General features: G+C 47.8%; 1 protein-coding gene across 1 annotated transcript in view; it reads right to left on the bottom strand.

The window, feature by feature from the left end:
- Nucleotides 1–21,336, bottom strand: part of LOC142563603 (uncharacterized) — an 85,095-nt gene that overhangs the window by 9,377 nt on the left and 54,382 nt on the right. The window contains exons 2-3 of the mRNA XM_075674181.1: nucleotides 10,271–10,352; nucleotides 8,378–8,501 (exon numbers count right to left, since the gene is read on the bottom strand). Coding sequence (XP_075530296.1) covers nucleotides 8,378–8,501; nucleotides 10,271–10,352 — 206 coding nt within the window. The remainder of the gene's footprint in view (nucleotides 1–8,377; nucleotides 8,502–10,270; nucleotides 10,353–21,336) is intronic.

Here is a 21,336-nt window from a genome sequence, read left to right as displayed (position 1 = left end):
AGAAATAGAACAGTTTTATGAAGATGTTGAATTGGCGATGCAAGAAGTGCATACTCAGTATACTGTAGTCATGGGCGACTTCACTGCAAAAGTGGGGACAAAGCAGGCTGGTAAACAAGCAATTGGCAACTACGGCGTGGATTCTAGGGACACTCGAGGAGAGATGTCGGTAGAATTCGTGGAAAGGAATAAGTTGAGAATAATGAACACCTTCTTCAGGAAACGTTGGAACAAAAAGTGAACCTGGAAAATCCCTAATAGGGAAACAAGAAATGAAAAATTGATTTCATACTTTCTGCCGATTCCAGCATAGTGGAGGATGTAGAAGTGTTAGGTAGGGTAAAGTGCACAGGTTAGTGAGGGCTAGCATTCACCTCAATTTGAAGGAAGAAAGAGTAAAATTGGTCAAGAAGAAACAGGCCAACCTAGACGCAGTAAGGCTAAAAAACAGACCAATTCAAGTTGGCACTTGCAAACAAATATGCAGCCTTAGAACAGAGAGATGAAGATGGCTTAGAGGCAATGAATGAAACCATGACTAGGCTGGCTTCAGAAGCAGCAATTGAAGTGGGAGATAAGGCACCAAGGCACTCAATAGGTAAGCTCTCCCAAGTAACAAAGGACCTAATAAAGAAACGACAAAGAATGAAACTGTCCAACGCAAGAGATCAGATAGAATTTTCGGAACTGTCAAAGCTGATCAACAAGTAGAAAATACAACGCGAGTTAATGACATCTTAGTTGAAATCAAGAAAAAGAAATGGGCATGGGCAGGACATGTAATGAGGAGGGAAGATAACCGATGGTCATTAAGGGTTACGGACTGGATCCCAAGGGAAGGGAAGCGTAGCAGGGGGCGGCAGAAAGTTAGGTGGGCGGATGAGATTAAGAAGTTTGCAGGGACGGCATGGCCACAATTAGTACATGACCGGGGTTGTTGGAGAAGTATGGGAGAGGCCTTTGCCCTGCAGTGGGCGTAACCAGGCTGATGATGATGATGATGATGATGATGATGATGATGATGATGAAATTATAACGTTAGAAAGGCTGAGGAAGCAGTAAAAAATGGACGCAGCATGAAATCAGTGAGAAGGAAACTTGGCGTCGGGCAAACCAAAATGTATGCACTAAAAGATAAGCAGGGTAATATCACCAGCAATATCGAAGATATAGTAAAAGCAGCAGAAGAATTCTATACTGACCTGTACAATACCCAAAGCAGCCACGATACCTTCATTCGAAGTGGTAATGAACAGGTTACAGAGGCTCCTTCTATAACTAGCGATGAAGCCTTAGAATGGCCTTGCAAGACATGAAACGCGGAAAAGCGGCAGGAGAAAAGGGAATACCTTGATTTAATCAAAGATGGAGAAGACATAATGCTTGGAAAACTGGTGGCCCTTTATACGAAATGTCTCACGACTTCAAGGGTCCCGGAAAACTGGAAGAATGCCAACATTATACTAATCCACAAAATGGTAACCGTAAAGAGTTGAAAAATTATAGGGCCATTAGCTTACTTCCAGTATTATATAAAATATTAATCAAGATAATCTTCAATAGAATAAGGGCAACACTGGACTTCAGTCAACCAAGGTAACAGGCTGGTTTCCGGAAGAGATACTCTACAATGGATCGCATCCATGTCATCAATGAGGTAATGGAGAAATCCGCAGACTACAGTCAGCCTCTCTATATGGCTTTCATAGATTACGAAAGGGCGTTTGATTCAGTAGAGACACCAGCAGCCATAGAGGCATTACGTAATCAAGGAGTACCAGGACGCTTTCGTACATACTTTGGAAAGTATCTACAGAGATTCCATAGCTATACATGATCTACTGCAAAATGTTTTCACAAGAACTGTTGAGGAATATACATGCTATTGAGGTTGTTTTTGATGCGGTTGATGTGTAATGTGATTTTGTAGACTACTTTTGCCTTAATGCTGCACCGGGTGTCGCGGCCCAGTCAGGTAACTGATCGCCTTTAGCAGTGCTCTCCAACACAATTTTGTAAGATTGTCTTAAATAAAGAAAGAAAGAAGGGAGAACAAAACAAAGCATTTTTTTGTATTTCGCAAGAAGTTCCTTGGCGTTGGCATGCATATGTAAATTTTTTAAGGAGCCCAGACAGCCCAGATCAGCAAGGTGCTCCTTACGTGGAAAAATATGGATCACATAAAAAGTCCCTGGAAAGCAGCATAACTAAGCAATGAGCTTCGTCCACTCTGTCAGCATGTGGTGGCGTTGGAAGAGTAAAACCAGTGTAAGCTTGAGTCGAGGAAGAGTAAAACGCGGGCTGTGAAATTTCGGAAGAGAGAGAAATGTAGGAGAGCATCAACAAAATGGCAGCGCTTCGCGTTTGCCACTACCCCAGGCGCCAACTTCCGTGGCAGCTGCCGCGGCGGATCAGTGGAGGTGATGTTATACCGCTGAGCACGAGGTTGCGGGTTCGATCCTCGGCCTCGGCGGCCGCATTTAGATACGCCCGTGCACTTGCATAGAGATGCTCGTTAAAGAGGTCCGGGTGACCAAAATTATTCCTCCACTACGGCGTTTCTCATAGCCCCAGCGTTGCTTCGGGAAGTTGAACCTCACGAACCAAACACGAATCAATCAATCAAACGCGTGTGCCAAGTCGTTTCCCTTGGTCTCTCGCTTTCTGAAAAGCATACCTTTGCTGCTGGAAACCGAGTTGGGTCATCTTCTATAGCGCGTTCGCACTGTTTCGCCTTCTAACGCGTAAAACAGGAAGGCAGTTGTCCACGCAAATAATTTTTCAGGCAGAGTTCGCGAAGAGCTCTCAGACGCAAGTGATTGACGGCGCCGGCGATTCTACGGGTGCGGGACCCCTCCGCTGTGCACGCGACGGAAGCTTTCGCTCGTGCCGCCCGCGTGGCTCCATCTCGCGTCTCGCACACGCTGCCGAGATCTCGCGCGTTGCGTCGACAGCGCCGCGCGGAGCGGCGGGGGCGGCGCAAACTTAATTTGAGCCGACGTTTTGGGGCGCTAATCGAGTGAGCGGCAATCCAATTAGCGCGCGCGCGTCGACGGTGCCATCACCACGCGCTGAGTGAGTCAAGCGACGGGCGCCGCATCGCGGCCGAAGCATCGCTCGGCGCGGTTCTCGGACGCAGTAGCGATGGACGCGCGCGCGGACAGGACAATGGGTCCCTTTAAACAACGCGAATAATAAAGGGCGATCAGCGGCGATGATGTACGGGCGGCATTATTGAGTCGCCGCGCATGTTTGCCACCACCCCACGTTACGTCAGGGCGGCACATTTGATAGAGCTCGCTCGCTTGGCTCTCGACCGTCGGCGAACTCGTAGTATCGCGCATTGCGACACAACCGAGCTATATTCTTTGTGCGAGCGCAGGCGGGTGAATATCTCATTCACATTCGTGTGGTGCTTCATTATGTGACCTACGCTAGATCCCTCGCGCACGCTTTGTCGTCGCCATATACAGACAACACCTGTACGCTTCGAATATCGGCTGGTATACGTTTAGATCAAACCAAATGTATGGAGCGTCCACTGCGCGCTTCTCATGGAAGTATGTGGAAGAGGGAAGTATATTAAACAAATCAGTTTCGCCTCACGGGCGAAGCAACGTACACGAGAAGAGAGAGAGAGAAGACGGGGAGGTTAACCGGCCATTATCTCTGGTTGACTACCCTGTATCGGGAGAGGGGAAAGTGATGCGGTAGATGAGATAAAGGATACAAAAAAGAAAAGAAACACACGCGCTCAATACAAAACTTGTGGGCGCTGTTACGCAGTCTGCGAAGGCGTCACATAGTGTTACACAGTGTCAAGGTACCAGTAATACATTGTACGTCTCACAGTGTACAGTCACAATTTGTCACCAAGTCCGGTGTATATTATATAACGCAGCAGTGCCATCATAACGACTCGCGCTGATGTTCGTGTAGCCCAGTTTCCGTGAACGTTGTTTTCCGTCAGTGGCCGCTCGTCCAGTTGATCTACACGGTGGCTGAGAAGGCTGCCCTTTGCGGGTTGAAACGAGGGCACTCGCAAAGAAGGTTCGCGATCGTTTCGCTGCACCCGCAGGAGTCACAAAGTGGGCTATGGTCCATTTTGTGACAAGAAACGAGTATGCGTATGAAAATGTTACTCAGAGCCAATATTAAACGAATTGTAAGACTCGTGGCTATTGTGGCAGGATGAATTGAAGTAGATGTAAGCTAACTAAAAATTAGCTGCTCTGCTACGGGTCCTGTGTTTGAATCATGCCATCGGACGATTTCATTTATGTTTATTAAAGCCAGCGTCCTTATTAGCGACTTTGCCACCACTTTCCCGTATCGGCTATGTTTCAAACCTCTTGCGTGGGCCTATCCCGGAGGTATATACTGCATAGCTGCACCATGAAAGTATATCTTTTGAAGGTTTTAATTCAGTTCTTGTTTCGCACTTTTATTATTTAAGTCTGAGAAGATTTAAGATGAAAGCAATGCTATGTCGGTGTTTTGTTTCGTGACATCTGCTTGTGGGCTGTCATTCTCGAGATTATGAGGAATAATTGTGTCAAGAATGTATGACCTGGTATGAACAACTTCAGTGACAGAATGGTGTGGCAATATGAGCCACATATACCCATGTAGTATAGCAGGGCGTGGCATATAGCATACATATTGCTAAATATATGGGGAACCTCACGGCGACGGCGACGGCAAGAATTCGCTTGGAGTGTCTATACAATTGCTATCGCAATGGAATCTCCGATGTGCTACTTTACTTCAGCGAGCACGCATCAAAATGCTGCTGATTGTGTCATCGTCATTTGTGTCTTTACCGTGGTTTTCTAAATGGACGTCGCTAGTGTACGGTAAGTTGTCGGCGCAGAATTGTGACTTTGGAGGCAGACAGACGATGTCTTGCAATCGTTTCACGCGTCCTGTAATTAGCTTTGGTTGATTCCCAATAGTCAGATTTGTTAATGGCTAGCTACAGTGAGCGAATAGGATAGCCCTTTTTTCACAACTATGAAATCGCTTTGACACTTTCGTTGTTTTTGGGCTACTGAAGAGCTTGCTATCCCAAAGTCGTAGCTAAACACATAAAAGAAACAGCAAACGAGAAAACAATATGAATAGGAAGGAACATAGAATTAGTCAAAAGCTTTCGCAATCGCTTAGAGCGAAAGAAACACATTAATACACTCTACAAACCTACTAAAAGTTCGACATGAATTCGCAAGGCTACATAAATCATGCGTATAATACAGAATCAGCGCATTATATACCTGTGACAAGCACGCGCACTGTCCGTTCATGTTGAACTGGTTCAGTTAAAAGTAAGACGCATAAAAAGTCACTAACACGGAAGAGTTACGATAATAAGTTGAGGTGTATGAAGAACGACGCACTAAAGGACACAAAAAGTCAATGGCACAACAAAGTCGCCAAGATGTAACCATGAAGTACAAATATATCACTAAAATAGCGGTATTTACTAGGAATTATTGATGCCACTGTCCAAAAGAAAATCGCGCAAGACCTTTGGAACTTCGCTGTGTTATATAAGGGCAGGAGCAGCGTTCGAGCGCTGGTCTCGGCGGCACACTTGAATCGGGCGTAAACACCCGCAGTCAGATGTGCTCCGGTGCGCCAACTGAATTTCGCCATATAACGTTTCAAAATTGCAAACCAATATTCTCTTCTGGCTTTTTTGGTCTCTTCTTTTAGGCCAAGGATATTGTCATAAAGTTTTGTACCATAAGATGCTACGTTATAAAACTTACCTTTACATATAGCGAAGAAGACGCCCGCAAGTGAAGCCGGACCGTCAACTCATAAGGACATGTAGAAAGCGTTCTCCTGTCGCTTTTTTTGTGCGTTTTCGTGCCCAGCTCGGGCGGTGTGACCGGTCGGCTTTGTCAGAACTTTCCGAGCCACTCCGCGAGCGACAGGATCTCTCTCTCTCCCTCCAAATACGTCTCGAGCCGCCATTTAAGTGTGTAACATCCATCTCGCCGGGCACTCTTTGAGGGCTGTTGTAACAGATCTGGCCCATTGAAGCAGCGAACTGCGTTCTCCGAACCTCTGCGTCAACGAAAGTGGCACGGGGCCCTAAGTGCGCAGCCCTACTACAGGCCCGATCATCCGTGGCTTCAACACTTCCCGCAAAGACTGCAAAAGAGCAGACGTTTTGAGCTATACTCGCTGAGAATTTCTGGTCTTAGAAAACATTGGTGCGAAGAAACTGCGCCACGCGAACAAGCGTGGCATGTGCGCCGGCTTTCGACCGCGCGCGCGCGCGCGCGCGCGTGTGTGTGTGTGTATATATATATATATATATATATATATATATATATATATATATATATATATATATAGTTTCCTCGTACATTCACTCAAAGCTGCAGTTACACGAATCCCTGCATTATACATTCCAACGTTGAAAAGAGCTAGAAGGATTAAACACGAGGCGTTTTGGTTCGTCTTCTGGCCGGGTCGGTCGCGTTTCGATAGAGGTGGGATGCAGATATATGTGCACTTGATTAAAGTACCGCATATTCACAAAAACTTATTTAGACAGTCTAACACTGAAAGTATACAGTCGTTTTTCAACATGTTCAAATACTTCAATGTCTGTTTCTGTTTGAACTAAGGATTTCCGTTGTAGCTTATGACCCTTGTTCTTATAGTTGATTACGATACCACAAAGTAGCGCAAATAATTCCAGTCGTGTCCTGCCCTCTGACAAAGCGGGTGGCTTTGCGGTATACTCCCAAAAGACGTTTCTTCAGAAGACAAGTGACGCTGTGTCATTGGTGCTTGTCTGCAAACATAATTGTTCTTTATCTACTTTGAAAGCAACGACACTGAAGCTATGTGAAGGTCTCAGCTCGACTGACTTGCGCGGTATATAATTAGCAGTGAGAGATAAGCTCATGACTATCTTTTTTTTTCTCAGCAAAAACACATGAAAATGTTGCGCCTTTCCGTGCTATCTTCTCCAAGACCGCCGCGTGGCAAAAGTCGGTTGCTTGTTTTCTCCACCAAAGACTTGAACCCATTGTTGGCCGTGGACGACCGTTTCGCCGTAAAAACTCCGAGGCTGTCGTTAACTTTCTTCGTAAATTCTAGTGGTCATTGTTACGTCATTGTGTTGCGATGACACGCAATAGTGTACTTCTGGAAATTTAAACATTTGGAGACTTTGTGCTTTCAGTGAAAATATTTTATTGCAACGGTATCTAATAACATGCACATTTCTTTACTCAGCCATTTTGCTCTTTGCCTTTTTGCTAACAGTTGGCCGTGTTAGTCACGGCAATTATGGAACATGCTTACAGCGTTAAAGACGACGAAGCGCAAACATTAACTGGCTTTACTGTGCGAAATATTACGTAATGTGTTCTGGACTTTCCCGCGAACCTCTCATGCATGTTGGCCTTACAGTGTGCAGTATGTCTAGCATCCGCCCTGTGCATTTCGTGTTCGCGCTTCGTCTTCGTTAGCGCCCTGTAAGCACGCCTCCTAATGCTGTTTTCTTTCCACTTGAAATATTGCTTGGCTTTTACTTTCGTAGATTAACAGCTGTTTACATGTAAACTGGTCCGCTCTGCGCTTAAACGCGTTTTCGCTTCACTTATGTTGATCACTATGTAATATGCGAACAGAGAGGGGGATGTTTGTTTATGAAATTACAAGAAGTCGGCTCGGGGTGGACTCCTCTAGCCTGCTACTACGCGCTGGAATAAATGGAAGAGTAGAGAAAGAGAGTGTTGTGATGGCGGTGCACCTATGTTCACCTTAACGAATCTCGGCTATCGGCCCAACACTTTTGTGTAATGACTTGCGAAAACGCCGGTCAAAAAAGTTCTACAGACAATCTATACACATAAACAACCTGTGCTCTTACGGCATTATACCTTCGTCGACTAAGGTTCGTGTACCCTTTGCAAACACCCCGTTCGGAAGTATTTGGATCATATTGGGCTAAAAGACTTGTTAACGGCTTTTTTCCGCCTATTGACCTCATAGATATAGCAATAAGAACAAGCAGGCCAAGCGATCTACAAGGAGTCTACCATCTATGAGCTATCCAAATTTATTTTTATAAAGGCGGGTGGTTGAAATTATTTGACACCCGTTGCTGGGCTGGAAACCCTAAGCGGTGTTCTGCCATACACATGGCGCTCGAGTCTAAGCAAACGACGGTCTGACGCGGAGAGACACAGACCTCCATTCGCGTTAGCTCCCTTCAGATTTATTTCTACGTTACAAATACCAAACGAGCGTGATCTCCCTCACGGTGGACAGACGCCAGCCAAAGGTTCCTCTTCGACGCTATGCACGTTAAACGATTCGCATTTTCCGCTCGAGCGGGCCCTGTGCGCACCTGTATGCGGTCCTCGGGCAGGTCCGTCTTGAGCGACAGCATCTCGCGTGCGTACACGTCCGGGTAGTGGGCCTCCTTGAACGCCTTCTCCAGCTCCTCCAGCTGGAAGCTCGTGAAGATGGTCCTGCGAGCCAGAGGGATTCCGTGTCTCAGCATTTGCGGTATGTGCGCGCACGGGGTTGGCGCGCTCGGGCCGTCGCATCGTTGTTACGCTTTATATACTGAAAAATCCCGTGCGTCCCACAGGCACTGCACCACAATCCTATGCGATCATATCAGTTTATATGGAGAAAATTTCATACTAGGTCTTATATAGTCCTTGTATCCGTAAGGCTATAGTAGGACCGTGTATGGAAACCTGCATTTTACCATATAAAGTGGTGTCGTATAGTATTGTGGTATGGAGCCTGTGGGTAGTTTTCGATAGGGCGGGCGCTACGGCGCATGTGCGGCCAACGTGCCGAGCGTTCGAAGTCACGTGATCGGCTGCGGGTGCGAACATGCGAGTGCGACAGGTGGTGCTTGATGTTCGCTGTCTTCCCGCTCGCCTAGTCCTGTAGACCACGTGATCTGCTGTGCTTTGGAGGTGCTGCATACGATGGATTATTATTTTTATTTAAAGGTGCACTGACACGACAATCTTGTGACCCCCCCCCCCCCCAACGCATTTTTTTTTCTTCTTTACGTAGCTGTCGACTCCAAATACACGATCCGAAGCCATAATTTTTCGAGAGTGCCATAAATAATTCTTTACAGCACCTTTTATGCAACCCGTTCAAAAGCACGACTAGCGGAGCGCGGCTTCGGACGAAAGAGAATGACCACGTCATCGAAAGCGACTGTGGCGGTCACTTAGCCCCACCAGTCAGCCCACTGCGGTGGCTGAAGGCCATACAATGACTCTGCCGCTAAATGTTTGAACCACCTCTCCCCTGTTGCCCTGTCGAAAGCTGAATGGGCTCATCTTGTGGCAGCATAGCGATAATGTCTGTGTGCGCGTCAGTGATATCTGGTATCACGAGACCTCCACAGCAGGTGTAGATGACGTGATGGGCGTTTCCTTTTTTTTTTCGACGTTCAAAAGTACGCATTTTGAAGTGATCGCATTGAAAGGTAATGTAATTAATTGGTTGTGTCCTCGGCAAACTTAGGCTAGAGCAATTACTTGTTCGACGCCTATCCAATAAAGCAATAAAAACGAGACCGAAAAGTTTTCGTCAGTATTTCTTTAAACTAATAATAAAAGTAAACACCTCGCATGTGTACGCGTGACTTGGTGTTCGTCACACAAATAACGTGGCGCCATTCGCATCACTGCAATTGCTAAGACGACATTCTTGCTAGAAACAAGCCGCGAATTAACGTCTCAGTCGTTGTGTTCCACGTAAAAGTTAAAAAGGTTAGTTCGAACCTGGACTGCAAGATGTTAATTTGTGAGCAGCAGTGTGTACTGTTGAGACTCCCCGCGTAATATGGATATCTGTGAGAGCGCGACCGCATTTCAGCGTTTCCGTCTATTCCGACACGAGTTGTGTGTGTGCACATGTTTATCGTAACGACCTACGACGTTTGGGCCGGCTCCGGTGCTCAGCAGGCAATTCACTGTCAATGACAGCCATTGGGGACGGGATGTATGCGCTAAAACACAATCGTATATATCCTCAAATTTTCATGTTTTGCATATCTCTTGCATGTACGGGATCATTCACGCCTCCGGTCCTCGCGGTGGGTGTTGAGATAGAGGTCCAACTTACAACGAGAAAAGAGAAATTTGATATTTCGGGATGCTGGCTTTAATGTGACACGTAAAAGCTATTTCATGCACTTTGAGAGTAATGCTACAGCATACGTGGCAAGGTGATGAGCGTGACACTCGCAGGGACGTGTACCCACCGGTGCCTACGCTTCTTCTTCTTCTTCCTGGCAAGAGAAGATCCCTCGTCGCAGAGGTCGGCGGCAGTCGCCCCAGGGTATCCTGCGACGAGTAGGCGACACGCAGGGGTTAGTCTCTTTCGTGCGGGCGTACTGCTAAAGGGGCCGAACAGTGTTACGTCGAGTGTGCGCGGTCCAAATGGCGACGCTAATGAGTAACACTGTGACACTTTAGGCGCGTAAAAATATTCTTTCGAGACTATATTTTTAATCCATTTGGCAGGTGGGAAGGAGCTGTAGTTATTGGTGGACAAACGCAAGGCTAAACTCTATCTCTTCATTTATTATTTTTATTTAAATGCGGCCGCCGCAGTCGGGAACCAAACCGGCCTCCTGGTGTTCAAAAGCAGAACGCCACAGTCAGTGCGCAGTCGGGGTGGTCATGTGTTCTTAAACTTCCAGCAGGGATACGCAAAACCGGCATTTATTGATGATGGCCACGATGACGATGATGGAAGCACCTGCTTTTGACGGTTGCACAGGCTTCCATACTCGTTCTTTTTACCTATTCGGCGCATCCTAATCTCAGACCCGAACGGTGGCGGCGCTCGTCACTGCCGCTCGCAATTTGGCGGCGCGCGGGTTTTGTGTTTCGCCCTACTGCACCCGAGCCTGCGCAACCGTACGACAGGCGAGCAGCAATGCAACGCCCCCATTGCCCGGTGCGGGAGAAGGAAGCGAGGAGGCGAATTGACGCGGAGAAGAGTTGGTGAAAAGCGATACCGTCCTTCACGGGGCGGCCCCTCCCCCCTTTACGCCCCCCTCGGAGACGAGAGCGCGCGCACGTGCCCGCGGCGAGGTTCGGTTTCTCGCCGGCACAAGTTGCGCTGCGAGAGAGCGCGCCGCTTTCCCTCCGTGCAAGACCACGTCGGCCCCGGTAGATGCGTGCAGCGTGCGTAAGCCTATAGTTCCTTCCCGACCTGGTCGCTTTACAGCACTGCGTGAGGCACCGCGAAGTCGCGAAAGACGGCGCTCGAGTCGTGTGCTTGGGGCACGCGCTCTTCGAGGTACTTTTCCATCTCTCGCGTGCACATTATACGCGTATAGTGCACTTCTCGCAAAAATAGAGGCAACTGCAAGTATGGCGGCTCAGCTACAGAGAAAGACGGGCAGTGCACAGATTCGCGTAAATTTCATCCTTATGGCTTCAAACGGCTTTGCGACTCAGCAAATTGACTGTTTTCAATAAAATGTTGCGAATTGCTGAATGCAATGATTATGCATGTGCTCAGAGCATCCTTGCCTCGATGTGCTTAGAAAAGTGATTGCTTGAACATATAAAATTGTAAACCGATATATATATAGGGTGTCCCGGCGAACGTTAGCCAAGGTGTTCAATGAAAGAAATAAAGATTTAGAAAACAAGGTGCAACATACGCTCTTAAGACCTCCGGTCGTCACACCTCGGACGACAAAAGGCCGTGGGTTGTATCATTGTACATTGCACCGGCTTTTGAACTTGAACACTTTTGCACTTGAACAGCTTGGCTGACGTTGCTTGGCTGACTCCAGTTACGCCTGAAGCAACAAGCATAGGACTTATACGCAGGTACACGTATACCCATCATTTCCATGCATGTTCGGTGTACGATCGCAGCGCTAGACCTCCACCTAGTAATTATTGTAGGAAACTCTATAGACGGTGTGCACTTCAATGTCAGCACAACTTTCTACGTGTATATATATATATATATATATATATATATATATATATATATATATATATATATATATATATATATATATATATATATATATATATATATATATATATATATATAACGCTCAAGTTACATGATGTGCTTTTGTATATCATTTCAAGTTTGCATATATTCTATATATTGCCACGCGGTCGTTGCTTTACTTTCTGGCGGTGATCGCTTTAACCGAATAATCGCTGTTATCAGCTTCTAGCGCTATAACTATATTGCAATACTGAAAACGTGGTCAACATTGCCGACAGTAATTGTATGTACTATTTTTCGCTAATATCGTTCAGCTTACTGCTTTATATTATTTTTGTACTTTGTTTAGTGGATTTAATTGTTCTACTGTTTGTTTATTTAGTTTTGAGTTGCATATTTATCCTGGACAGAAGGTGACAGTATACAATCACTGACTACGGTTACCTCCTTTTGCGTATTCATTGTTTCCACATTTTTAACTCATAGGCGACAGAAAGCAAATTCGATAAGTGCTTTACTTTAGCACTGATCAACCGTAATTACACGAATGCATGTTGGAGTCAATCTCATCTCAAAACGAAGCTTACATACTCCATTATGTATGTTTTTTTTATAACCTTGGGCCGAAGTACTCTGAAACAAGTCGATGATGTCATATAGTATACGTGTCGTGTCGAATTACAGGAAGTAGAGTGGATCTTTAAAGAATTCTTCAAAAGTTGAGCCACCCTTTGTAATCGAAGCACGTCCATCCATCCTTTGGTCACACGTTCGTTTTCAAGTCTGCACAGGTATGAGGTGCTAATAAGCGGGAATTATATCCAACGCCGATTTCAAAGAAATTCACAGCGCACGCCAGACAAGTACAAAGTACACAAGACGGGCGCGCGCGCTGTCCTCGTCTTGCGACGTGTAACTATTTGCCGCACGAACACATATGAGTTAATAAGTGTACATCAGTTTTAAATTACGGGGGTAAAATGATAAAGAGCGACTCCAAACATACGCCAGGTGAGAATTAAGAGCCGGGTGACAAAGCGGACGAGTTGTTTCGGTGGCCGATCCGGTACCACGGACCATGGTATTTGGACGTCACTGTGCTGTATGAGCAGTCATATCGGAACAAAAATGCCTGATACTTCTACATGTTCTTCCGCGACATAAGCACCGATGGCGCCGTCATCTGCGGTCGAGAACATCGAGCAGACGGTTTCGCAGAACGCGCGACGTCGAAGCCGATGAGTCACCGCGCACTTCGAACGGCAAGTATTATGGCGGAGCAGCGAATCAATTAGCGATGCTGAAACTCTGCAGCTGTCTTACTTGTTTATTTTTCTTTAAGATGGGAAGATCTTGAGAGAGCCAAACTATGAGGAGTGTGCTGCGCCACTTGTCAGCAATCGAATGCAAGTGTTCGGCAACTGTTGTTGCGGCAATCACAATGCCGCTATAGTTTACAGGCGTCGCAAATATTGTCACATTCTGTCTCAGTTTGCGTGCTGGTTTACGACGCTATACCCGCACTGCCAGCTTGCGCAATCGAGCACGTTCTGCTCGGTTGTGCGGCCTGCACACATCTATAGAAAGCACGATGTCCTCTCTCCCTGCGCCCACTCCTCTGACCCGAGAGGAAGAGGGGAGACGTTCTGAGCCGGGTTGTAAACGACGCCGCATGTGAACGCAGTCCTCTCGATTCCGCACGGGGGAGCCGCTATGCCCGTTACGGGCGTGGGGCGTGCAATCTGCGGTCGCGCGTACATGCGGCGGCCCGTGCAACCCCTTTCTCTCGCGGAGGGCGCAGCCAGCGCGGCCTCGTTACTCGCAGCCGCCACAAGTGGCCGCAGGGAAGCCGCCGGCACCGCACCCGGGTTGCTCTCGCGTCCGTGCCCTCCTGCACCTTACGCATGCACACCTGCGTGAAAATGTGCAGGCACGCTTCGTACGCTTGCATGTCCAGCTCAGTATTCATATATGTGCGTGGAGATTTATGCTTAGACGGTAATAGCAAGTATTCGCAGGCGTGATTGATATTACAACGTTGGAAGTCTTAGCAACTGTTGTAGCCATAGAGTTTCTCACTATAACACCTAGAGGGAAATCTGGCGCCACCGTCTATGGGAGTTTCTTAAGGGGGCACCGTGCCGTCATGGGAATGACGGTATATGTGTCTGCGAGGCTCGTGTTGGCTGGTGTTGTACGAGGCTTCGTCTAAAACGTGGATATGGCTACACAAATAACGCGTTCTCAAAGTAAAATCTTCATAAAATGTTTCCGTTCACGCATATTACATCTTTACTCACCTACAATGCATGACCAAGGGAAGAAAAGCAAGAACAGACGACAAACTGTTTCAAAGCGAGCGCGAACCTTGTCGTCTGTCTTCCAACTTTAGCGGCCCGCTGACACTTTATACGTAACATATAATCGTACACGCAATAACAAGTTCTCATAGTTAAACAAAACATGCTTTTGCGTAATAATAAAACCAAAACAACTTTTGACGTGCTGTTTTAGTAGAAAATGACTCATTGTGACAGACGGAACGGTGCTTGCCAAACGCGTCTTCAAGGTGTCCTGTCTCTCCGAGAACGATGTCAATCCGAAGTCACAATATACCGGCATTCCCATGCATACCACAGCGCAGCAGCGCAAGATTTCCCTCTAGGTAATGTAGTGAGAAACTCTATGGTTGTAGCAGATGCCACAAATTTATAGCCATTGTTCCGGATCGCTTTAGGCGGTGGACATTTGCGCGAGAAGCCGTAATGCATTGTCTACCATGGGTAACACATTTTTTTTTTCTAATTAGGACTTATCATTTTACGGCACATATTGTTACGGATTGTTGTAGCCAGACAAACCACAAGACATATCCGCTTGGAACGAATTATGATGAGGACACCGGTTTGTAGGGCGTGCTGTCCTTGTACAGCAAGCATAGCGGTCTGAACGAACCTCTCCCAAGCAACGCACCCCTGGAAAGTCGGGCGCCTGGTCGGGAGGTTGCTTGTACCTGTTTTATAAGCCGGCGGGTGTCCAGCAGTGAGAATCGAACCACGCATCTTCCGTCCTACCCACTGGTTCACGGCTCCGGTTTCGAGATATGCGCCGTCAAACTTGCGTTAAGAACACGCAGTTGTTCCACCCACTTTTTTTAACGAATCAGCATCTTATGCACTGAAGCACCAAAATAAATGGATCAACAATGTATTTTCGTCACACACTTTGGGAATGAACATCTCACATCCATTGAACTCACAACTAAAGTTTATTTGCAACGACATCGTGGTGCATAAACGCGCAAACACTGATAAAAAAAGAAAACAAGAACTATATCAAATCAATTCAGACTTTATTTCAAATACATTTTTTGACAGATCTTGTTTGCTGGTCACTCTAAGCACATCGTGCTTGTTAGAAGACCAAGCAGCAGGTGGTACAGCTTTCAATAGAGATATGAAACATACAATTACTAAAACAAACAACAATTACTAAATACAAAAACAAACATACAAAAGATCACATATTACAATAAACAGTTGAATACCACTTCCTCACATTTTTCATCATTTTACCTTTTGAATTGATATCATACAGTGTTGCATCAAGTTCATTAAAAATATCAGGGACATAATACTTTCTTGTTTTCTTTCCATAGTTTGTTAACACCCTTGGCCTAAAATACCTTTCTGTTTTTCGTAACGCAACATCTTTTTTTACACAAGCATATCCCCTGCCACACTCGGACTCGCACGTGTAACCACCAAACAATATGGTCCCATTAAAGAACCATGGAGACAATTAGGAGAGCTTTATTCTTGACGCCTCGATTACGCACAGTACCGCTTTTCGTGAGATATGAGCCGCTTCACCAATCTCATGTGCGTCGATAGCTGTGCGCAGACAGCAATCATATGCGAGAAAACACTACTGAGCACAAGCGCACGTGACAACGCGCTAAAAACTGAGCATAGGCGCTAATGCTGAAGGACAAGACGGCTTCTATCACCTTCACATTGAATTGCCGTCCTGTATGGCCAACATTTTCCCAGACCCAGCCACGCCATAGTGGAACGTAGTACACTGCATTAGTTCTACCATGGGTATATCGTTCGACGTGCTTGAATTACTAGCTGTGGTTTGGTTCTGCGATGTTACGCAAAAGCTTTTATTTCAAAAGCATTGCAAATGGCTCTTAGTTTGCTTATGCTTGTGTATGTAAGTGCGTGTGCGCCTGCTTGTGTGTCTTTTTAGTGAGTGAGTAAAAACAATACCTGGTGCACTGTAAACTTGTTTTTGCCGCAAACGACCGCGCCTAAGGAGAAACAAGCTTTACAGGAAAGTGTTGAGGAAAGGAAGAATGTTGTGCACCAGCCACGCGAGTGGAAGGACTCCGTAGGAACACAGCTGCCGACAGTAGAGCTGCTTGCCGTTAATCCGCAAAAAAATGTGGCGAAAGTTGGCGTAACTGCACATTCAGTATGATGCAGCAGCACTAGAGAGCACAAACGAGACAGCAAGCTCAATTTCATTCAGCATATGGCGCTCGCAATAAGTAGGACCAGAATACACACGTGTATAGACGGGCCAAACCACCGTCAATTCATTTAGGTTCTGAGAAGACAATACTGCTCTTACCGCCTTTTCTAAGTGATATGTTTACGAGTGCGTACCTTTTCTTTCAAACTGTACTGCACGTACACCTTCGAACAACATGAAAGGGTACACCGAAATTACCAGCAGCAGAAAGCTAGCAGAGGTTTATTTTTCCAGAACACAATTTTATGCTGGCGCAAAGCCACAACGCATGCGTGGTGACTTTGTGCGTGCGTATAAAGTTGTGCTGTGGAAATATTGATTTTTATATTTATTTATTTAATACATACTGTGGACACGAAGTCCGTGCAGGGTGGATAATACAATATTAGGTCACAAGAAGTAAAGCAATGTCAATAAAACACAATGCGGAAACAATACGGCAATGATGCTGATACAAAAGGTAAACAATCGTGATACAAGTTTTATAAGGGCAAGTCATTCCAGTCATTAATGGTGCGTGGAAAGGAAGAGTATTTAAATAGGTTGGTTCGGGCAAAATAGGGGGTTAGTCCATTTTGGTGATGTTGGCCGTTTTGTGCCTTGTGTATCGTCCTGTCCTTCTTTTCGTGGTCGCTCCCTCTGCGCTGTACATCCCGAAGATCATGAACCAACAAGCCCAAATTTCCACTCTCTTGAGGCTATATTATACACGGCCCCGCACAAAATAGCTCCATGGCGGTTAATGTTCAAATGTAAACGTACTTGTTAGCTGTTAACATATTAGCTCCGAGCCAACACATCACGAGTAACCGATGCTTAAACACTATATCGGCGTTGCCTCGCTTTGCTCTCGACTGCACTGCGAATGCGTTCTCTCTGAACAACAACAACAAAAAAAGCGCATTTAATAGAAGTGCTTTTACTCTTCCCTACCGTGTTCGAATCGAGTGACCCACAGCCTGTGTTAAAAGAAACGGCCCTCCACTGCGGGAATATGCGATTCGCACGGGATACTGCGCACTCCAATCTCCACTGGCACTCCGGCTCTCTGCCCGACGCGGTGAAGAACGTACAACGCTTGGCGATTTCACATTGCCACGATGATGAAAAAGCAAGATCCCAGCCTCGCACGCTCCTCGTCCTACTCGACAAAACTCGCAACGAGACACGCATCACGCTACCGAAGTTGTGGCCCCGTGCCGCGCGACTCTCACGCGCCGCTGTCTTCGGGTTTCCAGCACCCTGCCAGACTTGCCAAGAGAGCAGCGAGCGGCTATGTGACGCTCGTCCGTTCCAGCTGGCGTGATGACGATGCAGCGCAAGCCGCGATCCTGCGTACCGCGCCCGTGACGTGGCGCCCATCGAGCGCGTATAGCGCCGCGGCTGTACACGCTTCGCGGCGCACGCACGCGCGCGTTGCGTGTCGGAGCTTTATGCGTGGCGCGCGTTCCTGAGGCGCAGCGTCGCCCGTTTCCCGATCCGCGCGCTTTTGTGGCCGGAGGGGGTGGGGGGGTACGAGACGCCCATAACGCCGTCGGCTTATTGACCCCGACTTGGCCGAGCGTGGCGAGCCGATTAGCGGGGGCGGGCGGGCCGGATTAACCCCCGAGCGAGCGGCTTTATTAAAAGGCGGCGCGCCACCGCGGCAGTCACCACCACCGCCGCTTCCAGAGAGGATCCATTTCACTGATGGAGATTAGTGTCGCTCGGCTGCCGGCGCCGCTCTCTGCCTCGCTCACTGCTCTGCGAAGAGGAGGAGAACGACGTTGTCGTCGGGCGCACCAGATTCTGCGAGAGCGCGCCGATCTTCCTCGTGTGACGAGCAGCGAGAGATTGAAAGAACCGAGGGTGTGCGCGCGGGAGGGGGGGGGGGAAGCTCGGACTTTCCAATTTCAAGGCGCGTCCCTCCCTTTCGCAGCAGCTTCGCTTCGCTCGCCGCCGGCTGCATCTCATTAAGCGCCGCAAATTGGACTCTAATCTGCGCGGTCCGCGCGCTCACAGCACGGCCGAACGGACAGGCCGCGCGTATCGATCGTGCGCCCGTACAAGCACGCATACAACCAGCGAGCGAGGGCTCCCTTCGACACCTAGCGGCCGCCGGTGGCAGCAGTGGGTAGGAGGAGGAGAGGTAGCGCAGACGGCCGGCCGACCCGGGGACCCGTGTTCGGTGCGAGCTCGGAAAAAAAAAGAGGCAAGACGCCGATGCCGCCGGGTCTCCCGCGAGGTTCGTTCCTCGACGAACGCCGCTGCGTCCTCTCTTCGCGTGCCTCAGATGCCAGAGCAGGGGACGAAGCTCCCTCCCTCCCTCCCTGCAATGTTCATCCAAGGTGTTCGGGAGAAGGGGTGGTCGGGGGCGGCAAAGGGGGCCGGCAATCCAATTTTGAGCACGAGACGACGGCAACGACGCGTCAGGAGAGGACCCGCCGAGAGAGATTGAGGAGACGGGAAAACAAACAGCTGGAGGGGGGCGCTGCACCCGTCGCGGAGGGGAGTGGCGAGGAGGCAAGCGCCAAATTAAAAACGGGGCCACTGCCGCGCTGCCTCTGTTCCCGTTCCCGCTGTGGTGCCCCCTGGAGTGAAGAAAAAGAAAGAAAGCGAGTGATGGAGGGAAGGGATGTCCTCCGCCGGCAGGCGTGAATCGATAATTGCGGGATAATCGGGTAATGACCACTTTCAGCGCGTCATCTCGGGCGTTTCCCCGCGGCGGCGGCTGCCCCGGCGCTCCTGCCGCTGACCCCGAGCGCACCTGGAAATTAAAGATGGCCGCCACGCGCCGTCATCCCATCCCGCTCCATCTCCCACCCCAAACTCCCCGTTTCGCATCCCCCGCTTGTCTCGGGTTTCGTAGGGCGCTCCCGGCTCTCTTCTCCCGTTCGCTCATCATCCGGCCGGTGGCGCCACCATCGAGCGAAGCTGTACCGCGTGTTTTCTTGGCAGGTACCGAAAGCAAGACGCGTGTCTCGACACCACGTCTCTCTCTCTCTCTCTCTTTCGTCGCTAGGGGCAGATGTGCGACAGGCTGGTCTCCTCTTTAACGGTTGCTTTCTCAACGAGCAGTCAGCCTTCCAGAAAGTATACCTGTACCGCAGCCATTGTCGGTTAACGTTTAACAACGCGAACGGATACAGGACAGGAGAAGGCGACACACACGGGTGCTGATATTTAACTATGTTTATTTTCGCAAGTACACAATTGCTGGGTGATAAAACAAGTGACACCTAAGTGTCCTCACTGGAACATATATACGTCCTCAACAGCACAGCTCATTTATTAAAGCAGATATTTCTAACATTTCTACGCCTACTTACCTAACCACTAGTCCACAACAGCACGTACACTGCTATCGTGCCAGCACCAACTATACTTAATTGAGATGATAGCCGCGTGTTGTTGATGATTATGATTTCCACACTGTGCCACATACCCACAACGGGGGATTAACCAAGAAGCGGGTGTTACAATTAAAATAAATAATAAGAAATTTAAATATATGCGAGGCAATATAAGAGTGGTCACGTTGCGTAGCAAGGGCGCGCTCGCTAATGCAGTTTTCATTGCGCCAAGATCGATGCAGCAGTGAAATACAAAAATTTATAGCATTTCATTAACCACTTCACAAAACCGCCGCTTCACCTAGATTGTACAATGTGCGTCGGATCTGCATAGTTGTTTTTCTCCAACCGGTTGTCACCTTTCGTGAGCTTTCGCAGCTACAATACACGACCGCGTCCTCTTTGAGTGCGTCCCGGAAAACGTCGCGACGTGCACTGCATCGTTTGCTCCTCGGAACGCACTCGCACCATGCACTTCCTGCGTCGCATTAAGCCCTCGTCCTCTGCAGCATGTTTATGTTGTCATGACGATGAGAACGTGTGCAGCCTACGCCTTCAGCGGTATACGGGGGCACGATACTTCGTTTCATAATACATAGCCGGAAACGCTATACGACGGCTGGAAATACTTCTCCCGTTGCTAGTATACGCGACCATATAATAGTGAGAGAGAGAGAAGGGTGGAAGGAAAGGCAGGGAGGTTAACTAGACTTTGTACAGTTTGCTACCCTACGCGTGGGGAAAGAGATGGGGAAGTGAAAGAAAGAGAGAACAAATGATAGTTGTTCACACATGAGGATATAAGCGTGCGTCTTGTAATTCAATGTAACATTAAGCCTCACATATTTATGTCGAAAAATATGATGTGCTTATATATGAAAGGCGTCGCAGAGCTGAACCTGTATTGACCCCTAAACGAGCGGAGTGACGCGTTTCGACCTCCAGCGGTGCGCACCGCTTGAGTTATCGGCCAAAAACATTCTTACCGGAAGTGCAAAGAGGCACAATTAATACGTAATTTGACATCGCCTCGCGTTCACAAGTTGTAGTTGTAATATGTGAAATAGTTATTTTGTAGAAAGGGTCGCAGTTTCTTTCTCTTGCCGAGGTGTCGTGTTTCAGACAAGTGGGGTTACTGCGAGTAAAACAAAGAAACGGTTTCTGGCCACGATGTATGTTATTCACGTCACGCCATGTGGTCCTGCAACAACTTTCTGGTATGTATGTATGTATGTATGTATGTATGTATGTATGTATGTATGTATGTATGTATGTATGTATGTATGTATGTATGTATGTATGTATGTATGTATGTGTGTGTGTGTGTGTGTGTGTGTGTGTGTGTGTGTGTGTGTGTGTGTGTGTGTGTGTGTGTGTGTGTGTGTGTGTGTGTGTGTGTGTGTGTGTGTGTGTGTGTGTGTGTGTGTGTGTGTGTGTGCGTGTGTGTATGTGTGTGGGTGTGTGTATGTGT

This window comes from Dermacentor variabilis, chromosome 11 (assembly GCF_050947875.1).
Source record: "Dermacentor variabilis isolate Ectoservices chromosome 11, ASM5094787v1, whole genome shotgun sequence".
In the NCBI taxonomy this organism is placed as follows: domain Eukaryota; kingdom Metazoa; phylum Arthropoda; class Arachnida; order Ixodida; family Ixodidae; genus Dermacentor; species Dermacentor variabilis.
This window is presented reverse-complemented; position numbering and strand designations above follow the sequence as displayed.